The sequence below is a fragment of the Haemaphysalis longicornis genome, unplaced genomic scaffold, assembly GCF_048455015.1.
Source record: "Haemaphysalis longicornis isolate Haplotype H1 unplaced genomic scaffold, Haemaphysalis longicornis Haplotype H1 scaffold_8, whole genome shotgun sequence".
NCBI classification, from domain to species: domain Eukaryota; kingdom Metazoa; phylum Arthropoda; class Arachnida; order Ixodida; family Ixodidae; genus Haemaphysalis; species Haemaphysalis longicornis.
Genome location: NW_027526445.1, coordinates 36,566,577 through 36,588,438, shown reverse-complemented (window position 1 = coordinate 36,588,438; position 21,862 = coordinate 36,566,577). Strand labels below are relative to the sequence as shown.

The 21,862-nt window shown below is 46.4% G+C and overlaps 1 protein-coding gene across 1 annotated transcript in view; it reads right to left on the bottom strand.

Moving 5' to 3' along the window:
* LOC144148245 (arylsulfatase I-like) overlaps positions 1 to 20,316 on the bottom strand; it is a 43,747-nt gene extending 23,431 nt beyond the window's left edge. The window contains exons 1-3 of the mRNA XM_077679814.1: positions 20,281 to 20,316; positions 19,744 to 19,847; positions 16,275 to 16,467 (exon numbers count right to left, since the gene is read on the bottom strand). Coding sequence (XP_077535940.1) covers positions 16,275 to 16,467; positions 19,744 to 19,847; positions 20,281 to 20,316 — 333 coding nt within the window. The remainder of the gene's footprint in view (positions 1 to 16,274; positions 16,468 to 19,743; positions 19,848 to 20,280) is intronic.
* Between the last annotated feature and the right edge of the window lie 1,546 nt (positions 20,317 to 21,862).

The window sequence follows — 21,862 nt, the reverse complement described above, 5'->3', positions numbered from 1 at the left end:
ACTGATCTAAGCTGAAATGAATTCCAAAAATAAAAAAAACAGCCTGTAAGATATGCGCACCATAATTCCTCCCGGGTAGGAATATCCGAAATTCCTCCCGGGCGGCATGTCCGAATGTTGTGAATCACTTAATTAGCGTTGGAACAGGTGCTTTTGAATCTGCGAGTTGATTTCTTTTATTCAGGTAATGATTTGTATACTGCATTTCCAACTCTCCGTTGCATCCTTCCTTGCTCCACGAGCGATTTGGCAAACTGTGCACAGACTGGCACTGACGCGCTCTTGCGGCTACATTGCATAATCAGCCGCCTGTCGACCTACTGCAAACACGCATCTAACGACACAGGAATGAGTCAGGCAAGCTTTAACAATAGGGGCAAGCTGCCTCACGGTTGAGCGTCTCCCATTGTGTGCTCTACTGAACGTTGAGAGCCTCAGATTAGTCTGCTAGCAGGCTAATCTAAGCCATTTTATTGCCTACAACTTATTAGGAGTGCGGGGTGCCGATTACTAAGATATGGAGAATGGCCAACGAAAGATAACGTCGGGGGGTGCCACGCATGTTGCTGCACGGAAACACTACCGAAACTGCTTGGAACTCTAATCTTGGACATCGCTAAATCACATCACAACAAGAATACGCCTCCTGCTCTTGATCCGGCCGGAGCATATATGGGTGGTATTTTTTCTTCTTTCAAATTACACACACACACACACACACACACACACACACACACACACACACACACACACACACACACACACATATATATATATATATATATATATATATATATATATATACACACACACAAAGTAGAAGTACGCTCTTCGGAGACTTTATTTCCAGCGTTTCGACCTGAGACAGGTCTTCCTCAGGAATGAAAGCTTTAGGTAAAATCGTACGGACTCAGAGTGGGGCGGCGCCCCGAAACACAAGCCACATGGGAAACAAACACACAAACGACCACACACAACATACAGAGCTTATTCTGCCAAAGGCAGGCGAGAAAAAGCCTTCAAAAAAAAAAAGGCGAAAGGAAGAGGGAGGAACAAGGTGGCAAGGAGGAGGCAAGAAAGAGGCAAAGAGGAACACACTGCATGAACGCGGGTTGTGGGGATAACAGAAAATGCGACGAGTTCACGGGTTGCGAAAGGCCCAAAAACATCCGGTGTCTCCGGGAGGGAAAAACTACAAAAAAACTATATATATATATATATATATATATATATATATATATATATATATATATATATATATATATAAAAATTTTGCTTTACCGACTCGGTGAAAGATGAAAAGTTTATTTGAGTCAGTCTATGCTATACGAACAAAATAACAAGTATCATATGTTCACTTCTCTGTCCCTTTAACGAATTTAGTTTCGCGCTCGTTTTATAGGCGGGCTAACCATTCAGCCTGATTATCTTGATCATTCAGTTGAAAGTAAGCATTTATTTGCATCCGCCATGGTGGCTCAGTTACTAAGGTGCTGCGCTGCTGAGCACGAGATAGCGGATTCGATTCCTGGCCGCGTCGGTCGCTTTTCTGATGAAGCGAAAAGGAAAAACACCCGTGTGTATAAGATTTTGGCGCAGGTTGAAGATCGCCAGGTTGTGGAAACTAATCAGGAACCCTCCACTCGGCGTGCCTCGTCGCCTGCGTTGCATCGGCGCGTTAAACCCTAGAATCAATCAATCAATTGCCAGGTGGTCAAAATTATTCCGGAGCCCCCCATTACAACACGCCTCATCGTCTGCGTTGCGTCCGCCAGTTAAACCCTAAAATAAATAAAGCGTTTATTTGCGTTTTTTTACCGTCAGTTTTAGATGCAGAGCATCTTATAGCGGGGGCCTGTCATGCGTCGAACGTGCGTCCGTCCGCACCGCTCCTCTTCACGCCAGCTGTGCGATAACGCGTGCTCGTACCCCTCCGCTCCCCTTCTCCTCTCCCCGCGCCGTCTGTGCGCCCGACGCGCTTCTCCCTCTCGCGTCTTCACTCACCAGCTGTGTGATAGCGCATGCGCGTCTCTCCTCCTCCTCTCCCCGTCAGCTGCTACCGCGCGCTCGTACCCTCCTCTCCCCTTTCCTCTCCACGTCGTCTGTGCGCTGGCGCGCTTTCCCTCTGTGTCTCATCCGCAAGCTGTGTGATAAGCGCGCATGGCGGCTCTTTCTCATCCTCCTCTCCACGGCAGTTGCTTTATATACCCCGTGCGTGCGCCGCTGGATCAGTTGCTTTTTCTGTTGATATGCGCAGCGCCGTCTCGATGCTCTGAAAATGGACGCCAAGGAATCTGCTAACGAACTGTCTGGTGCACCTTCAAACAGCGCCAGTCAGTCCGTTATGCTCTGCATCCTCACAATCCCCCTCGGGGAGGTGTGGGTAGTTTTTTAATCCTGCCCTGGTTTTCAGTTGCGTTTTAGTGCTGGCTAGGCCGATAACAACCATGATATCAATTACCAACGATGCAATACTTTCATATTCGCGCAACCATACAGCAAGACTTTCTATATTCTAAATGCAATCCGCGCTGTAAATGTGGCTGACCGGCGAAGATTGATTTCCACCAATAATTTCCCGATGCGCTATACCAAACTCACCAAATACCAGTAGAGTAGTTCACGGAACCATATCGAAATGCGGTTCTGTCTCGTTGGGTGCTCTTTGTGTTGAAGTAGCTCTTCCTTAGCCCTTTTCAGTTGTTTTTGCGTACTCATAGCGATTTCAAAACAGAAAGGAAGTAACGATTTAGCTGTTCCTCTTTTCTAAATAAAATTGTAATGCCATCACGTCCTGAATTACACGCAATGCGATTCCTAATATAATTTCGTGTACAAATGTGATATACACGTATTTTGGTTGGTCCCATACTTCTTGCATAAATGGACGTTCGATTTTTCTTGTGCGCGAGGCTTGTGTATATTTTCGGAACTGCCACATACCACGATAATATGAACAATTCGCTCGACGGTGTGTTCAAGGCATGCCGAAAAGCCGCCACTTCACTGGTCTTCTCTCCATGCGGATCTTCTCTGAGAGCTTTGTATTTGTCCGTTCGCTGCGCACTGGTAGTGCCGGCCCAGATTTATTTATTTATTTATTTATTTATTTATTTATTTATTTATTTAGGCACCCTCAGGGCCAGACGCATTAGAGAGGGGAGTGGGTTACAATATTTACAAACATATTATAAAACAGAGCAGAAGAAAAAAATAACAAACAGAACAAAACCAGGAAAATACAATGTACTTCAATGCTTCCGATTATACAATGTTAGCTAAAGCAGTTTTAAAAAGTTGGTGGTCAGAAATTGTTGCCGTCAGTGCGGGTAGGTGGTTCCATTCTTGAGATGTACGCGGTATGAATGACTGGGAAAAGGAGTTAGTTCTGCAGGACGGCAAGCCGACTTTATGGACATGATTAATGCGAGCTGAAATGTACCGAGGAGGCAGAATGAGTTCGTCGCGTAGATGGCTGTGATGAAAAAGCTTATGAAAATGACTAAGGCGAAGGATTTTTCTACGAGATGATAAAGAAGGCAATTCGAGGCTGGATTTCATAGTGCTTATACTAGCAGTCCAGTTGTAGTTAGGAAGTATAAAACGAACAGAGTTATTTTGGACCATTTCAAGTGAGTGTGTTAGATTTTCTTGGTTAGGGTCCCAAACTGATGCAGCATATTCCAGTTTGGAACGTATAAGCGTTTTGTAAAGAGTCAGTTTTAGTGTTGAGGGAGCCTGTGAGAAATTTTGACGTACGTAGCCGAGCATGCGATTCGCGTTATTAAATACGTACGCTGTATGCAGGGACCAAGTGAGGTCGTTAGTAATATGTATTCCGAGATATTTGTAAGTGCTGACAGATTCCAAAGGAGCATCGTTCAGATAGTAAGTGGGCAATAAATGGTTAGTTCTAGATACGCGAAGAAACTTGCATTTGCTTGTGTTAAGTTCCATTACCCATGTTTTGCACCACACTGAAATAGCGTTAGGATCGGATTGAAGGGTTAATAGGTCATTGTCATTAGATATTTCACGAAAGAGGACGCAATCATCGGCAAACAAGTGAATGTGAGATGTAGCAGATAAAGCTAAGTCGGTAATGTAAATAAGAAATAGCAGGGGAGCCAGGACAGATCCTTGAGGGACTCCAGAAAAGACGTTCGTTCGGGGTGAGACGTTATCATTAGCTAAAACAAACTGAGCCTGGTTACAAAGAAAACATTCAAGCCAAAATAAAAGTTTGGGATCAAGATTAAGATTTTGTAGTTTGTGAAGCAACAACTTGTGACATACTTTATCAAACGCTTTCGAAAAGTCTAAAAAAATGCAATCAGCGATAGATGAACGATCAAGAATGGTGTGTAGTCCATGGGTGAAAGATGCAAGCTGAGTTTCACAGGGATAATTTTTCCTAAAACCGTGTTGGCACTTAGAAAAAAACGAGATAGATTCGAGAAAACCTGCCAGGTTGGAATATATAATGTGTTCTAATATTTTACAGGGTATGCTGGTTAGCGAGATGGGCCGGTAGTTAGATGGTCAATGTTTGTTACCCGTTTTAATTAGTGCAGTTATCTTTCCAATCTTAAAGTCGATGGGTAGACAGCCTTCATGAAGCGATTGTTCGAATATCTTTGTTAGTATGATTGAACAATAAGAGCTTGTGTTTTTCCAAAATTTCGGACTGATCGTATCACACCTAGGAGACAGGGAAGGCTTTAAAGACTTGATTATACTTTCTACACCAACGTAGTCAATAGTAATAGGAAGCATGGAAGGGTAGTTAGAACGGGGGGCAGTCGGAACAGGAACATCTGTTGTTACAGAAAAATTCCTGGAAAAGGCATCATTTAGGGCTTCTGCACACCGATGAGGGGGAATGGTGTTTCCAGTACTGTCAGTCAAGGTTATCATAGCGCTATCTTTGGGGTTAATAATGCGCCAAAATTTCTTAGGATAAGTTAAGAACATTGTCGGTAGCGTGGTGTTAAGATATCAATATTTCGCATTTTTTATGGCGGCGATGCACTCTTGCGACACTTTATTGTAGTCGTCCCATCGAGCGATGCTAGAGGATTTTTTCGCGGCCCTATAAATACGACGCTTCTTGTTTAAGAGGCGCTTAATCTGTACGTTGAACCATGGTGCATTGCGGCCGGACGTGATAGTGCGAACAGAAATGTATTTATTTGTTAGTTGTTTCACCTTATCTACAGATGATGATTTTGAAGTACTAACTTGGGAGACGATCCTCGGCTGCTTCATCCTCGTGGTTGAATCCAGTCACCAGGAGCGCTGTGTCGCAAAACCGCTCTTGCATAGTCTTGTGGGAACATATAATCCCCTTCGAACTCATAAAACCATTTTTATGTCCTCATTCGTCAGTTGAGGCTGCAGTCACATACGCAGTTTTCTTGCGCAGTTTCTGATGAGCATTCTTGCTCCAACACGATAACTCCAGCCCGGTGTTGGTTGTGATGAAAATTCATGCTTATGCTCCGCTTTGCCAGACATTGTGCTCCACGTAAGCGCGGGCTCGTGAGCCACCCGGTCTCCTCCGTGATTTCCGCAGGCAAGATGGCCTCATCTCATAATTCCAAGCACTTCATTTTGTTTAGGGAAAGATCAGCGAAAACAGCCTGCACACGATCACGGCAAGGTACAAGGAATCCCTGGACTGCCCTTGTGGACTGTCCTCGTTTCTTCAGTGACTGTGACGACCGCCGTACCTGGCCTTTCCTGATTTGTAGCGTGTTTTCAGTGTTTTATTTTTCCTGAACATAATAAGCTAACTTTCCCAGACATCCACTCTACTACATTTTTTGGCTGTGATCATGTGATCATCGTGGGGAACTACCGGCTAGTATATGGGTGATAATGAGGAGGAGCGGGCCGCTGGGTCTACATTGTCGTCTTCGTTACGTTGCAGTAGAACCAGTAGGCAGGACGGACCTTGGTTGAGAAACTCGGCTACTTTGCCAAGCCTGTGGTCCAATGTTCGGGTGCCCTGTAGTACCGGAGATCTCTGAACAGACTTTAAATGATTTTCCCAGGTATAACTATCGAAATTACTCCACAAACGGTTGGCAAAGTTAGAGGCCGCGTGGAGCGTCACGAGAGTGCACAGCCCCTAGGTGCGAGATTCCAGATTTTAATATTTTTCAAGGGAAGTTTGTATAGGCTGACTGAAGTCGCTGCAGCTGTTGCTGTTGGCGCTGTGAGCCAAACATTCGAATTCCTCATGTAGAACATCCCCCTCATTCTCAGCCGGCGGCCGGGTCACGCTGCACTCTCAGCCTATCACAAGCGGTTCCTCCCTTCAAAGAAGAGAACGAGAGGTTAGCTCACTCCGCCCGCACTGTTCAGGACACAAAAACGTGAAAAAAGTACACGGCAAAAAAAAATAATAAAGTAAACGAAACAAGTTAGGACGGCAATAGCTCGCGCGACGTATCACACCGCCGAAGCGGCGGTCCCGGATGTTAACGCGCGCGCGCGTTTTCAAACAAGATAACGTTTATGCCAGACATTATCTTCTTCCTCCCAAATAGTCTTCTTGCAGCCTCTTCGGGGATTTACGAGCAGATTACGTGCGAGAAATCACGGAAACGCCTCCTGTACCATTCGGAATACTCACAGGAAGGCACTTTTTGCGCCTCGCAGAGTAACAGCCGTTTTCGGCGATGAGGTGCTTTCTTAAGTTGTCCCCGAGTATAGCGGTGTCCTTAATTAACTGGAAAAAGCTAATTGAGAGAGAAAAAAAAACATCATGCGCACAAAAAATGGTTTAGAGAGCAAGAAACATCTTTGCAAAATTAGAACAGCTGATGTCAGGCCACCACCTGGTAAATCGCAACAAGAACCGCTGATGGCGCCACGCCTACGTGAAACTAGGCACACACATGTCAACGCAATCGTCCGCTCCACGCCTGTCGCTGAACCAGCGTAGTATTGGGATTGGTAGGATGGAGTTTTTGTGGGTAAAGGGTTATGCGATGGCCCAGTGATGCGGGATGTGGAAGTTCTCGGAAGAGTGAGCTGTAGGGACCCCAAGAAGGCCATGTCCCCAATTAGGTTAGATATGAGGAACAACCGTAAAAAGCTAGTAGGAAAGAAGCCAATGAATGAGCTTAAATTTAGACGTAACTTTGAAGAATGCTGGATCGCGCTGCAGAACCGATATTCAGCTATAACCAAGAAATCACAGTTGACGTCACAGGAAGCGAGCGACAATCTTACACGTATTATCACGGAGTAAGCAATAAACGTCGGAGGTAAGATCGATAGATAGGATACTGGAAAAATTTTCCAGGAGAAAGAAGATTTCTTAGGAAACGGGAAAGCATTACAATGTACACTCCAGCTGACAGCAGAGAACTAGCAGAGTTTTTGAAGTTAATAAATAGGCGCAACACAGCCGACATACGCAAGTATAATATGGAGATGATTGAGCATGCTGTGAAGAATGAAGACAGCCCGAAGGCAGTTAAAAGGGGTCTAGGCATGGTGGAAAATTACATGTATGCATGTAAATACAAGCAAGGCAACGTAATCATAACTAGGGATAAAATAGTTATAAATGCCCAGGAGTTCTACAGGTATCTGTACAGTAGCCATGACGTCCTGGATATTACCCCTGGAAATCCTTAAAGTATAGTACAGCAAAAGTAGCCATCGCATCAGTAACGGCAAACGGGACCAGTAACGGCGAAGAATTGCTAATGGGTGAAGCAGCTGGGGAGGAGCAGATAACAGCTAAGCTCTCGCAGGATGGAGGTCAAATTGTACTATAAATACTGGCAAACCTGTATCCGCAATTCCAAATGACCGCGAGCGTACCGGAATCTTGGAAGAACCCGAACATCATCCAAATATATCAGAAAGATGACATGAAAGACTTGAACATTTACAGGAATATCAGCTTACATACACTTGTCTACAAGGTACTTACAAAGGTAATTGCTAACAGAATTTATCCCGCCTTAGATTTAAGTTTACCTAATAAACAAGCAGGGTTTTGTTAAGGCTATTAAAAATAGACCATATTCATACCAATAATGCGTTATAGAGAAATGCGCGGACTGTACTCAGCTTGTGTATATAGCCTTCATTTATTATGAGAAAGCATTTCACCCTGTCGACACCTCAGCATTCACTCAGGCATTGCGGAATCATGGTGCAGACGAGCATAATGTAGGAATACTAGAGGATATCTATAATGGGTCAACAGTTACCATCGTCCTCCATTATGTGAGCATTATAATACGTATGACGAAAATCGTCAGACAAGGAGAAACAATCTCTCGAATGTTATTCACAGCATGTTTGCAAGAGGTATTCAGAACATTGTATTGGGATCAGGTGGTCCTAAGGGTTAATGGAGAATACCTCAGTAATCTAAGATGGGCTGATAACGTTGTCTTGCTGAGTAACTTGGGCGACGAAATGAAACGTATGATTAGCGTACTCGGCAAGCAGAATAGAATTGTTGACATGAAAAGTAATGTGCAGAACACTAGAGTAATGCCTAATAATTGCGGCAGAGTACAGCCGTTTAAGATATGTGGCGAGGCAGGGGAAGCGGTAAGCGAATATATCTACTTAGACCAAGTGTTGACCCCGGATCCCCACCATAAGGCAGAGATAATTAGAAGAATGACAATAGAATGGAGGGCATTCGGCTGGCGTTCTCAGATAATGAGTGATGGCCTACCATTGTCCATGAACAGGAAACTGTATAACGGCTGCCCATTATCGCTACTCATCTACGGAGCAGAAACTTGGAGGCTCACTAAACGGGTTCAATCTAAGCTGATCACTATTCAGCGAGCAAAGCAACTTAAGATATGTACAGGGGTTTATTGGTGCTAGGAGAATTCAAACACCGAGGAAGCAGTTAGGGGCGATGCCGAGCAATCCGAAGCTAGTATTCGGAATCTCCTTCTGTTGATGATAGATGACGGGATGCCAAAAGCAGGGCGGTGATGATGATCCGCGATGACGCATGGCACTGGCATTGTTTAGCAAAGTCCTCTCGTCTTCGTTAGAGGTAGTAGTTGTAACGTTATGGGACAAGTACCCAGAGGAGTTCGTCAGGGGACAAACCCGTGTTAAGGACATATTAGTAGAAACTAAGTAATGGGCGTGGGTAGGGCATGTAAAGCGAAGGCCAAATAACTGTTTATATTTAAGGGCAGCAGAGTGGATCCCTAGAGAAAGCAAGCATAGTAGGCGTGTAAAGTTAGGTGGGAAGATCAGATTAACAATTTTGCGGGGATAAATAGGGTGCTGTTAGTACAGTAGCACAGGACCGGAATAATTGGGGACCCATGGGACAGGAATTGGCCTTGCAGTGGGCGTTATCAGGATCATGATTATGATGTGCAGACCGTACGAAAATATCTCCGTACACTCTCCGGACCGTATGCCATATTTCTGGTGATCCCGAAAGGCTCGCTCGAGGCCACGCGGCATTACTGCCGACCACTTTCTGCCCCCCTCTCCATCCCTCGCTGCAAACCGTCGTCCAAAACTGGCTCCATACTCGCCAGTTAACAGATTTTAATGGGCATTTTATTGTTTGTCTCTATCTGTCACTCCTCCGAAATCGGTCCTGCTCTCGCCCTCTGCTTGTCTCATTCACTCGGTTTCTTTTCGATGGGACCTTGCTTCAAAAGGCAAGCGAACAGTGCCCACACTCGCCTTGACGAAGGCTAGTCTGGTCGGAATGGTGCCACCCCACCGGACTGATGCTGCTACGCTCTTTATGTGTGTGTCTCTTGTTTGCCAATCAGCTTCGGTGTAGTGTTTCTCATTTCTGTTCATATATGTGTGTACATTGTATTCACTGACGTGGCACACATGCCGCCAGGCGTGAGTGTTTTCCGCTATGTATGTGCCGCAGCGTATCGGTTACGTCAGTCTTCACGAAGTGTCTTTGCTTGGCCGTGCTCACGCCCGGTACGGCACAGCACATTACAAGAGCAAAAGCTATTTGATGTTTGAAAATGGGCCCAACCCAAAGTAAAGGAATATTGCTCCCCAAATACTGTTCCGTGAAGCACCCTGTCATCTGGCAATTGGTGCACACGGTTGAAATCATCGCATGACTTTTTAGGGTGGGAAAAACTTCGGAGTCTTGAGACAGAGTCGTGATGGACCGACTGTTGCGCGTATGCTACTGAAAGAACATCGCTGCTTTAAGTTGTGCAGCGCGTTCAAGGACCACAACGGAAATATTGTTGTGACAATTTTGCCGTGCGCAAGCCAAACTTAAGTTATTTGTTCGAAGGGCGCTTGCAATGGCTAGCGCTTGTGCCGACCGCTCCCACGTCACCGCTCGGGAGATTGTCATGCATTTTCTATCTGCTACGCTGCCATCGCATCTAAGTCGGTGTAAGCGTGAAGAATTTATTCATAGGGGTTATTTGGTTTTTGTACTCAATCGCGCATTATAGGACACCTGTTCCGACATCCCTTTTCGCAGGCGACATTCTCCGGTGATGCGAAGTTTACGAGGGCAACGACATCAGCACCACGTAAGCTCAGCGCGATTGTTAACAGGTCTGTGCGTGCGCGCGTGCGTGCATGTGTGAGTGTGTGTGTGTGTGTGCCTCCGTGCGTACGTAAGTTCATGCACGTGTGCGTTCATGCGTGTGTGCGTGTGTGCGTGCGTGCGTGCGTGCGTGCGTGTGTGTGCGTGCGTGTGCGTGTGCGTGTGCGTGCGTGTGTGTGTGTGTTTGTGTGTGTGTGTGTGTGTGTGCGTGTGCGTGTGCGTGTGTGCGTGTGCGTGTGTGTGTGTGTGTAATAAAAAGTATGAAGTCTCTGGCAAGAGGAGAAAAATTAGGACAAAATCACTCGCAACGCAAAAAAAATATTTCGGAGTTCCCGCCAGGCAAGAACTTTTATATTGTATGTAGTAAAATATTTGGGGCATATTTTACCGTAGACGCGAAGACAGCAAGAAGGACAGCCGCTACAGGAGATGTTTGTCGTCTCATGCTACCCACGTCGTAAAACAGAGGGACGACAAAAAAGAGAAAAGATATTTAGATGAACTTCTGACTTAGACACAAACTGTTATATGGTTGGCCTAATTGCTGAAGCCAATTTTGATGCCTTCAGGAGAAGCAACATTTAATATAACTTTATAATTTCTAGTAAGCCTGAGAAGACAAGAAACGTGCGGCGCACGTTTCGCCACGGTAAGATCTACACTACATCAGCACGGTGGGCCATCGCTTGTTAACCATTGGTTGACAATTTGGCACTGCATACGCGAGACTATAAAGGTATTGGGAGTGCTTGAGCAGAAATAGGGGAGGAATATCGAGGAGGATTGGAGCCGCACCAGTGACACCTCCCAGAAGATGGGCGGAATGGCAGTATTGGCAGGCACATGGTACGAAAAAATTGTCCTATTCTATACACTGTTCACAGTAAAAGTCTTTGTTACACAAGTAAAGAAATAGATAAAGACGGCACTCTCTGGCTCCATTTGTCATCGCAACATCAATAACATCGACATGGACGCACACTGGCTTGAAATACCATGCGAAAAAATAAAAATAAAACAGAGCGCCCTTAATTTTCTGCTTAAAATGCTACTAATCAATACCTTTTTCCTCGAATCGAACGAACAAATACCTCAAAACACTTGTAATGTGCTTAAGAAATTATTCGAAAAACATTGTCACAGCACTTAAAAGTTGATTAAAAGCAAGACGAAGGGACCCATTATGTACAAGAGTTGCAGCAGTAGCAGTCTTGAGGTAATAATGAGGTCTGGATAAAAGAAAGGTTGGTCATATATTGAAAAGCTCTCTGTGTTTAGAAAAAATTGTCCTAATGGGAAACACACGAGAGCTTACGCGCGTGTTTATGGATTGCTGCGCGGAACTTATAAATAAGCGATGATTGGAATTACTCCTGGTCGTAGTGCGTTGCGAAATCTGATTGAGCACAGTAGATCCACGTTTGTCCGAAAGGTGACCTAATGTGCTACACGCTTTCAACGAGAAAGATGTGTAATAGGCTTAATGTGCGTTCAGGGGTTGGTAAAGCATATTCTGTAAGGGGTTGCCGTGTGGCCCATCTACTGATTACTGCAAGACGCGCATTTCATAAAGATCAATAATGATAGCACTGCAACAGCCAATGCTCCGCCGAAGTTTGAAAAAAGAAAACTATGATTTAGTGCTTTGAATACTACATGTACGATGGCCTATCATAATGCATAGCCTTTGTCGGTGTTTCTGAAGTGGCCCATGGCTTGAGACCACCAAACGTGTTCTTTTTTAAGGCCTAAGCGATAGGGGGTAATGGAAATACTGGTTGGATCTTGTCCATTCGAAGAAGTGGGATATAATTTTGGTGCTTTATTTGCGTCTGCGGTAGTAGTATCTACTTATGACATTTGGTCTCGCATGAAACGGGCAAGTATTTGTGTTGTTGATAAGTTCCGGCCGATGTTCTTTTTCTGTATACTGGATCCCTTTTTTCACCAGTGACTTGCTGAAGACCTGGCGCTGACACCTTTCGGGAATAGACACAGGGAGGCAAAGAGAACGCATGAATGAATGAATGAATGAATGAATGAATGAATGAATGAATGAATGAATGAATGATGTTCCGACCATGCATTTATCTTCACCCTCTCGTGAAAGCGTTTCGAGTTATAAAATCCGTCAAGTGCAGATTCCCTACTCCTGTAAGACAAGGCCGGGACTAGTGTAGGCTTTTCTCGGGCTGATGTGGCCGCGTATACGGATCCCCTACTTCCCCACAGTCACACCATTGGATAGAAGATATTGAGAACATGGCTGCTGTATTAGCACTGGTTATAGTTTCGCTTCTAAAAAACCTGGTCTCTAAACCGACGGAAGACACGCAAAGCACAGCTGCATAAGTGGATGGCTGAAAAAGTGAATTCCTATAATGTTTACAACTGCACCGTGTGCTACAAAGCTTTGAAAAGTATATCAAACTCGCCCTTATGATTTATTCGTATTAGTGTCCTATGTACGCATAATTTGCTCGAAAATATCAATTTCCGAATTGAACCCACGTACGTTTTCGCACTAGCTTTTGAGGCTAAAATACTTATTCTACGTTAATGTGTCGACAGATGCGGGTTCGGTCAGAACCTAGCCACACAAAACTTCGCTGCAAAAATAATATTACCCGGAACATACCATTCTTCTCAACCAAATAACCGGCACCCTTACAGCTCCAGGAAAATACAGATGAATATGAATACTTCGAATTTGTCCCTAACCCCTGTGGACGAAGGGTCAACGCAATGGCTGACGCAGTGGGTTTCCCAGAATGTCGAGCAGATTTTAAGAAGTGAAAAGGGCCAACAAAAGCAATTGCTGCTCTCACACGTGGGCAACTAGAAAGTGTATTTTAAGAAGGATTCTGCATTTCGTAGTGCTGGAACCTACAGCCGATATTGCCGAGAACGATGTATAAGGTTATTGTTTGTTTTTGCTTCCCGGCCATGCCCGGCTGTGTTATCTGTGTCCCAATCGAAGCGCATCTTTCATTCTTTATTTTTATGCTAAACGTGCTATCACATTCAAGCAAGCAGACTGTCTCGCCCTAACGTAACTAGCCCAGAATGATCTTCTTTGATCTACAATGTTCTGGATGTAAATCGACGGTTCAAGAAACACTTGCACCAAGAAATAAAAGCCTTCAGAGCCGACGCCATGGCATTTGATTCGCCGACACCAGTTTACGTACCTAACTTTGTTGATTGCTGCATCGCCGCCTTGTATTCTTTGAGTTGTTCGGGGACCACACTTTCGCCCCAATAAATTAGTTTCTTTAAAGACACCTGCATCATCTTTGGCAACGGGACATCTGGAAGAGGTGCGGGGTACATGCACCCTCAACCCTCTTCAAGTCGCCAAGCAAGCGAAACTTATACCTGCCGCTGACAGCAAGGCCTAGAGCCGGAGACTGGACTAATGCCAGATCAATTGAAGGCGGAAAACGTCACAGCCGTTGCAATGAAAAACGCATCCACGATGACCACGAGCCTTCCTGTAGTTCTGCAGCAACCCCAGCAACCACCATCATTTCATGAATCACCCATGGAAGATCCTGAGGACTGGTTGGAGAAAGTGGAGTGTGTTCGGATCTTCAACTGGTGGGATGACGAAAAAACGTTTCGGCAAGTCTTCATCTATTTGGAGGATGCTGCTCGAACTTGCTTCGAGAACCATGAAAGCTGTTTGACTGACTGGACTCTCTTCAAGAGCGAGTCTCTAAAACGGCCGCCACCGTCGTGCGAAAGGAATGAGCCGCACTTTTGCTAGAAACGCGCACGCAACACCCCAATGAAGGGGTGTTGCGTGCGACCTTTGTTGAGGAGATGAAGAGGTTGTTTCGACGTGCGGATCTGGAGATGACAGAAGAAAAGAAACTAAGGTTTCATATGCGAAGGGTAAAGCAGGAGCATTTTGCTTGCCTTATCCGCAATCCTCCTAAGACGGTGACCGAATTAGCGACTGAGGCGGCCGCGATGGAGAAGATGCTGGAAGTTTGAATGAGGCAGTACGATTGCCCGGTCAACGCGCTGGTTTCCGAGACGATCGGTGCCGGGGCTACAAGCTCCGACACACTGCGCGAGACCATCCGAGCAGTGGTCAGGGAGGAGCTTCGGAAGCTTTTTCCGATGACGCCGCAACCTCAAGTGGCTTCCCTGACTGACGTCATCCGCGAAGAGGTTCAGCAGGTTTTGGGCACTTCTATGCCATCCGGAGAACCCCGCGAGCCACGGGCGATGACCTACTCCACGGCTGTTCAACCCCGCCCTGCTCCAGCCTGTCTAAAAAAAGCTCCGCCGTGCCGCCGTCCCCACTGTCGCCGCCATCTACTGTACCGCCGTCCACAGCCCAAAACCAGACGCCGAGAAAGACCGACGTTTGGCGAACCGCCGATAATCGTCCGTTGTGCTACCAGTGCGGAGAGGCCGATCACATCTATCGTCGTCACCCATACAAGAGACTCGGACTTCCTGGTTCCTCCGTCGACGCACCTCGCCATCTACCGGGGCAACGACCACGTGAGATCGACGACTACCTTTCTGAAACCCGCCGTGACACAGCCCGTTTCAACCGTTCGCCATTGCCCTACCCATACTAATCGCCGCGCCGCCGTAGTAATACTGACTTCTTACGTGAAGGGTCCCCCAGCCGACGCAGGGGAAACTAAATGCAGCAACTTCGGGAGGTCAAGTTGCACAATGGCGGAACTAAGCAGCGACCTGCTTAAGACAGTGATTCACGACATGCCCTAATACCGACCACCCGACGTAACCTGACGAGACTCTGGAACATAACGACAGCCACATGGCGCGACGCGTGCCCTACATAAGAGAATCTGCCAGTGAGAAGACGACGACCTCAACCCCGACGTCCAAGGATACCTTCAGCGTGCAGAAGGGTCCCGGCAGCTCGCTCGACGTCGTGCAACGGACCAGCAGCTCGTGGATGCCGGGGGCTACAACAGTACGACGCCGAGACATCGAGTACCGCCCAGGGGATCGTGTTTGGGTTTGAACTCCCATCCGACGACTCGGAATAAATCAGAAGCCTCTGTGGCGGTATTTCGGACCCTACCAGATTCTACGACGTGTCGGCCACCTTACCTACGAGGTGATCCCCGATGGTGATTCCGGTACATCACGACGCCGCACGCGGCCAGAAGTCGTCCACGTGGTTCGCTTGAAACCTTACTATACTATATGACTGCCTTTTTTGTTGTTGTTTGGGCTGTCTTTTCTTTTAGCATCGGGTCGATACACTATTAGAGGGGGGGGGTAATGCCGGAAACCATGTATAAGTTTATTGTTTGTTTTTGCTGCCCGGCCATTCCCGGCTGTGTAATCTGCGTCCCAAGCGAAGCGCGCCTTCTATTCTTTAGTTTTTTGCCGCACGGGCTATCACATTCAGATAAGCAGACTGTCTTGCCCTAACGTCACTAGCCCAGAATGATCTTCTTTGATCTACATTGTTCTGGATGTAAATCGACGGTTCCAGAAACACTCGCGCCAAGAGATAAAAGTCTGCAGAGCAGACGCCATGGCATTCAAATCGCCGACAACAGTTTACGCACGTCATTTGGTTGATTGCTCTATCGCCACCCTTGTATTCTTTGGGTTGTTAAAAGAGCACAAGTTCGCTGCAATAGACTTGTTTTCCTTGAAGACAACTGCGTCGTCTTTGGCAACGTAACAATATTCATGACACCTTCGCACTCACCGTGGAGTACACACTCCTTGCAGAGTAGTCAACCCGGGTGCCGTTCCTGAAGTCGTACCAGCGTGCTTGTGTTTTCTTGCTTGCCGGTGACGTGTGCTCGAAGTAGTCCTGACTACCAGCATAAAATCCTCGAAAGTCGTCGAAACCCCGACGGGTGGGGGTTAGCGACCAATCGCAGTAGCCAAGATGCCACCTAAAAAGTTAAAAATAAGGGTTTTAGAAATACACTGGCTTACAAAATCATCAAAAGGCATTCAGTAGGTTTGAAAACGCTATCGTGTTCCTTACGCACCAAAGAAAAATCAGCTTTGGCTTGTTACCACAAGTTTACACCCGCAACATAATTTCGAAATCCATTGGGCACACCTTAGGACCCTCAAAAGTATTTTCTAGGTCTTACTTGGGCACAACGAGTAGGAATGCTACGCGTATTTCGAACAAACGAAACCCACAAATAATTCTTGTATGGCTACAAGGTCGGTAGTAGTCAGCAATTACAGATAGCGATGTTCCTCAACAATCACGCAGCATTGGGGTCTCTTAATATGCAGTGTAAGGAGGTGGAACTTGATATACTAAATATTTTTGTTTACAAACTTTCTTGAATATTTATGGATGGCGACTAGAGTGTTACAAGATTGGAAGACAGACCTTCCTAAAGAAAACAGCGTCCTGGAGGCAACGCGAAGAAGCAGTGGCAACATTTCTCGACCAACCAACTAACAAAGCCTTGATTTCTTGGAAGTGTATGGTATCACAGGACTATGCAAGCGCAGAATGAACGGAGACTGTCAGTTCATGAGAACAATAGTCTGATATGAGCGAAGGCGACGGGGCGCCGCACAATACCATGAAGACAACATAGCTGAAAGATATATGAGGACCCTTTGTACAGAAGTTCCAACCAGACAAAACCTGGAGGGATACATTCGTGACCATGGATTACGATTCTCATGGAGTGTGCCACGCAAGCCAAGGACTCCGAAAGTTTACTCGGCGTAATAGAGCCACTGGAAATATTCCGACGATATAACAGTAGCTGCAATACTGTCTCTAAGCACAAATTTAACTTGAAGGGACAGGCAGTACGACAATGAAGGGTAATGAGAAGGCACACGCCAAGTGACCCTAATTAACCATTATGATCGCAGTGATCTGGTCAAAGCTGTTGTGATGTAATCCGTATGAATAATAACAGCAGCATAAAAACCGGCTGCGCCGATGTACTGTAACCATTCGCCATGGAGAACACCGTTCAAGAGAACGAAACAGCCTCGTCTGCTCAAAAATAATACAACGCTTACTGGCAGCACATGAAATAGCCAAGCGCTGCGTTTAGTCGTCCTTTAATTTCGCAGTAAATTCATATCACCTGGTACCTGTTAGCGTAAGGGAAGGACGGCCATGAAATGTCTGATAAGATACCCATGCGCTCACTTTCCGCTCTTTTTTTCTGAACGCAACTACCACATGGCCTGGCAGACCTTTAATTGCGAACGACTTTGGAAGATTCGGCCACAAAATTTAAAATTTCCCAAACCTCATGAGAAGCTGGCGATTCCGGGAGTCTTGTTTAGCACGATCGAAAAAAATTCACAGCATATCCACGGGGTGAATGATGATGAGTGGGCGAAGCTCCTGAGGGGAAATCATCGGTAAAACCGTGACTCTTCAGTGAAAGTTCGCCCACTACATCTGTGTCTGAACGTAACGTCTAGAAAGTCTCGCTTGAACCGCGCGTCGGCACCTTGGGGCTGAGCTCGCCAGATGCGTTTTGCAGACGCCTCCCGAGCTCTCACTGCATCGGGGTCTGCCTGCCGATAGGCGTGCTTTCTCGCCGCTTCGCGTACGGCAGGGTCCTCGCGCCTTTGCCGTGACGCTTGGGCCTCTCGTTCTCGAACGCTGGGATCTTGGCGGCGGCGTCGCGCAGCCAGACGACACGCTTCGGCCTCCCGCTCTCGTACGGCAGAATCTTGGCGGCGGCGTCGCGCAGCTTCACGGAGCGCTTCTGCCTCGCGGGCTCGCACATCTGCAGCCTTATCCATCGGGCGACTCCGAGCGCGCGCCAACAGCGAACGGATTTTATTACAATGCTCCCCGCCATCTAGTAAACAATCCAAGAACTAAACTAGAGGTAGCCACGCCATCTAGTAAACAATCCAAGCGCATCTTTTCATCATATACAAGTACCGCCATCTAGTAAACAATCCAAGAACTAAACTAGAGGTGGCTACATACATGCGTCGAGGATGGACAGACCCACGCCCTAAGGAGCTCCGCCCCTAAAATATCTTTCTCTCCAGGTCAGGCACGGCCCTCGTCATGTACATGCCTGCATGCAATAGTAAGTGCAGCAAATGTAACCTAACATGCAAACTATTTTATTCTCCGTAGGCCCGTCCAGTTATATGGAGCCCCCTAGAACACCGTCGAAGTATTTCTATTACTATTACTACTGGGACACGCAAGACGGCCCTCATTAGCTCCACCCTGCCTGGTTCCCCTAGGCTGGTCGAAAAAGCGAGCAGTGGAGACCACGCCTCGCGAACCTTAGGTCTTGGCTTCTACCAGCAGTGTCTTTTCTCCAGCCCCCAGACTTCTTCTCGTCAATGAATGTTTACGGCAGCAGCTTTCCACCACGTACTACGGAGACGCGTGTCGGAGGCACTCAAAAGAGTCCTTATAAGTAGTCGCAAGCAAGGCGCGGACTGGTTTCGTGACGGCAAATAAGTCACACCTAGGAGAGAAAGCCTCTGAAGAATGAAAAAGGAAAATGAGCACCGAGTAAGACCCATATATACCAAGATCTACACTACACGTATGGATGGACCTTCTTTGAGCATTATCACATCTAGCAGCTAAGCAGGAGTGTTGTAACTGATGCTAGTGCTCCTCGATAATCCAGCTATTTAGGAATACTGGCTGCATATGGCTGGACGCCATCGCCTTGCATACATTAGTAGAGTATCACAGGTTAAGAAGGCCCCCGTATCGACGACCGGCATTCTTTTTTTATGTGCGCAAGATGTCCATATCCGCAGCTTGCCTTTTCGTTCATCCTAGCTAGAGCTCGTCCCCTTTGGCCAGGACGGCGGTGGGTAGGCAGAATAGAAATGATACGGCACTCTGTGTTTCTCTATATACAATTGCACATACAGGCTTACCTGCACTGCACGGAAGTGGTGTTATATATAAAAATGCAACAAAGACTGCTGGATGGCATGAAAGCAACGCTGTAACAAACACACGAAAATGAGGCCTTGCTAAGAAGCCTAAAGGTGATAAACGCATGCAGGTTTGTTTTATATCTCACGCTATGAAAGGGAAACATAGCATGTCGTAGAGAGACATACAAATATGAGCAACATACGACAGCAGCAGAAAGCCTTCAAGCTATGGAAAGCGCTTTAGCCTATTTATATACCAGCCACGGTGATACTCGTGGCAGCGGTAGAAGGCAGACACTTACTTTCCAAAGGCATGGGTGCTGTAGTTTAGACGTTTCAGTTCTTCGGCTATGGTAGTCACCCCCAGCGGCAGACCTGTCGGCTCAAGATGTCTCAGACCATGTCCCTGCGTCCACAAAAACATTAGCCGTAATTGATCTTGATCACACGCAACTTCACTTGCATACTCTAAAGGTTAACGATGCTTTCACCCGTCGAAGTATCATTCTCCCGTAAACACCACAACACTCGTACAGCTCTGCCTTGCCTTCCCAAAATGAAGGCCTCGCACATCCAGTCGAAACTCGGAAAACATGCTCACGTATCACTACCTCACAATTGGAGGTTTTAATCATTTATTTCCTGTTTACCAATTGGACATTGAGTTCACAGCAGAGAAACTCACACGTGCCGCTTCATCGAATCTTTTTCCTTGCGTAGGTGCAGAAGTTCATCACGCACCCGCGACATCACTTTCACTCTGCTCCCTATATTTGTTTCTTTTCGTAATACAATCTGCGAATATTTGAAGAAAAATGATAAGGACAGAAAACGCATACCTGCATGCCAAGCCTATATGGATACAGGCCAGTCATCAGTGCCGCCCTCGTCCTGAAATGAGGAGAACGCCGTCTACATTCTGCTCAGCTGGTGTCCCCAAACCTTCTTTAGTTTAGTAGTTTTCCGTTTACAACACGTCCACTCCGTATGGCCCTTTGAGAACTCAGGTTCATCACGCATTGCCTAAATCTTTGGGGCGCCTCTTACAAACACTCAGATCCTCGAATAAGTAGGATGACAAGCAAGATGTATTTTTATAATTGACCATACGAAGTGCCTTTCTAACAAGAACCCACAGATTCTCGAATGGGTATAATGACAAGCAGGATGTAATTTTTTTTAGGCTACCGTAAGAATGTACGTACCCATTTGTTTTCAATCGAGAGGGTTATATCAGTGAAAGGAAGCCGCGAATTTATTGCTGGGGGAGAAGTATTAAGACATGTCATAGATTCCTTCAGTGCAAGCCGGGAACGCTGTCATCATTATTCAATGGCCGGCGCACAGCCCTGCGACACCGCAAAGAATTTTGGTGGGTACCTACGCATCGCCTGCATTAAAGCGAAACGAACATCCCGGTAAACAAGCCATCATGCAAACACACGAGCAACCGAGCAAGGAAGCGGAAATTTCCAGCACGTTGTCGGATGCTTTTATTCTTAGCCAATTTTCAGTATCATTATTCGCCACGTGTTGACTGATTGATCGATTGTAGGGTTTAACTCACCGACGGTACACAGGCGATGAGACTCGCTGTGGTGGAGGGCTCCGGATTAATTTTGACGACGCGGGTATCCTTAATGTGCGGCAAGTGCCACGTGTTAAAATGCCCTAAGGTACTAGTCCATTTCGTGTTTTTGAAAGCATATGCATCTCCACATTTCTTTACACGCATTTTTGCACAATCAACCTCGCGACCATCATAAAGTTTCTCTACAGTGGAAGGAGGAGGAACTATGTCGCCCTCCAGATTTATATATCAGCTATCTTTATTTTCAGATATCGTTCTTCAAGTTCAGATAAATGGCCCAACACTGCTGGATTACTCTTCTTCCACCTGCACTTTCCAATTATCAAGAAAACATTTTGCAAGTACCGAAATCACGAACTTAGTGCCGGAATTCCGGAGAGTGGCTATGGTACAAGCTTTGGGACCACAACGAGCTGATTTATTTCTCGATCTTCAGCGCTTTAATATAATCCCTGTTATCGAGGGGCGCTGCATGTGAGCGGCATAACTGCCAATTGCCGTTGATAGGGCTAGAAGTATTCCAGTCCTAATGCACAGGCTCGGCCTGCGTTTATAGATACGCATTTCGTGCGGCCGCTTTCACAGGGAACACGGCTGCGGGTGGCAGCGCTCCGCAGCGCTTCGCAGCGTGCCCTTACCGGTGTCGCGCGATGTACTGCGTCGCAAGCGCAGTTATTGCCATGAAAAGAGACAGCTGCGTTAATTTTTGCTTCGCTTCCTCCCACTTCGCCACATGATGCGAAAGTACGCTAACATTTTAGCCACGGTGATTTAATACTTGTATTCGAACTGAGTAATCAAGGCAAACATGCATGCAGCCTGCACATTGA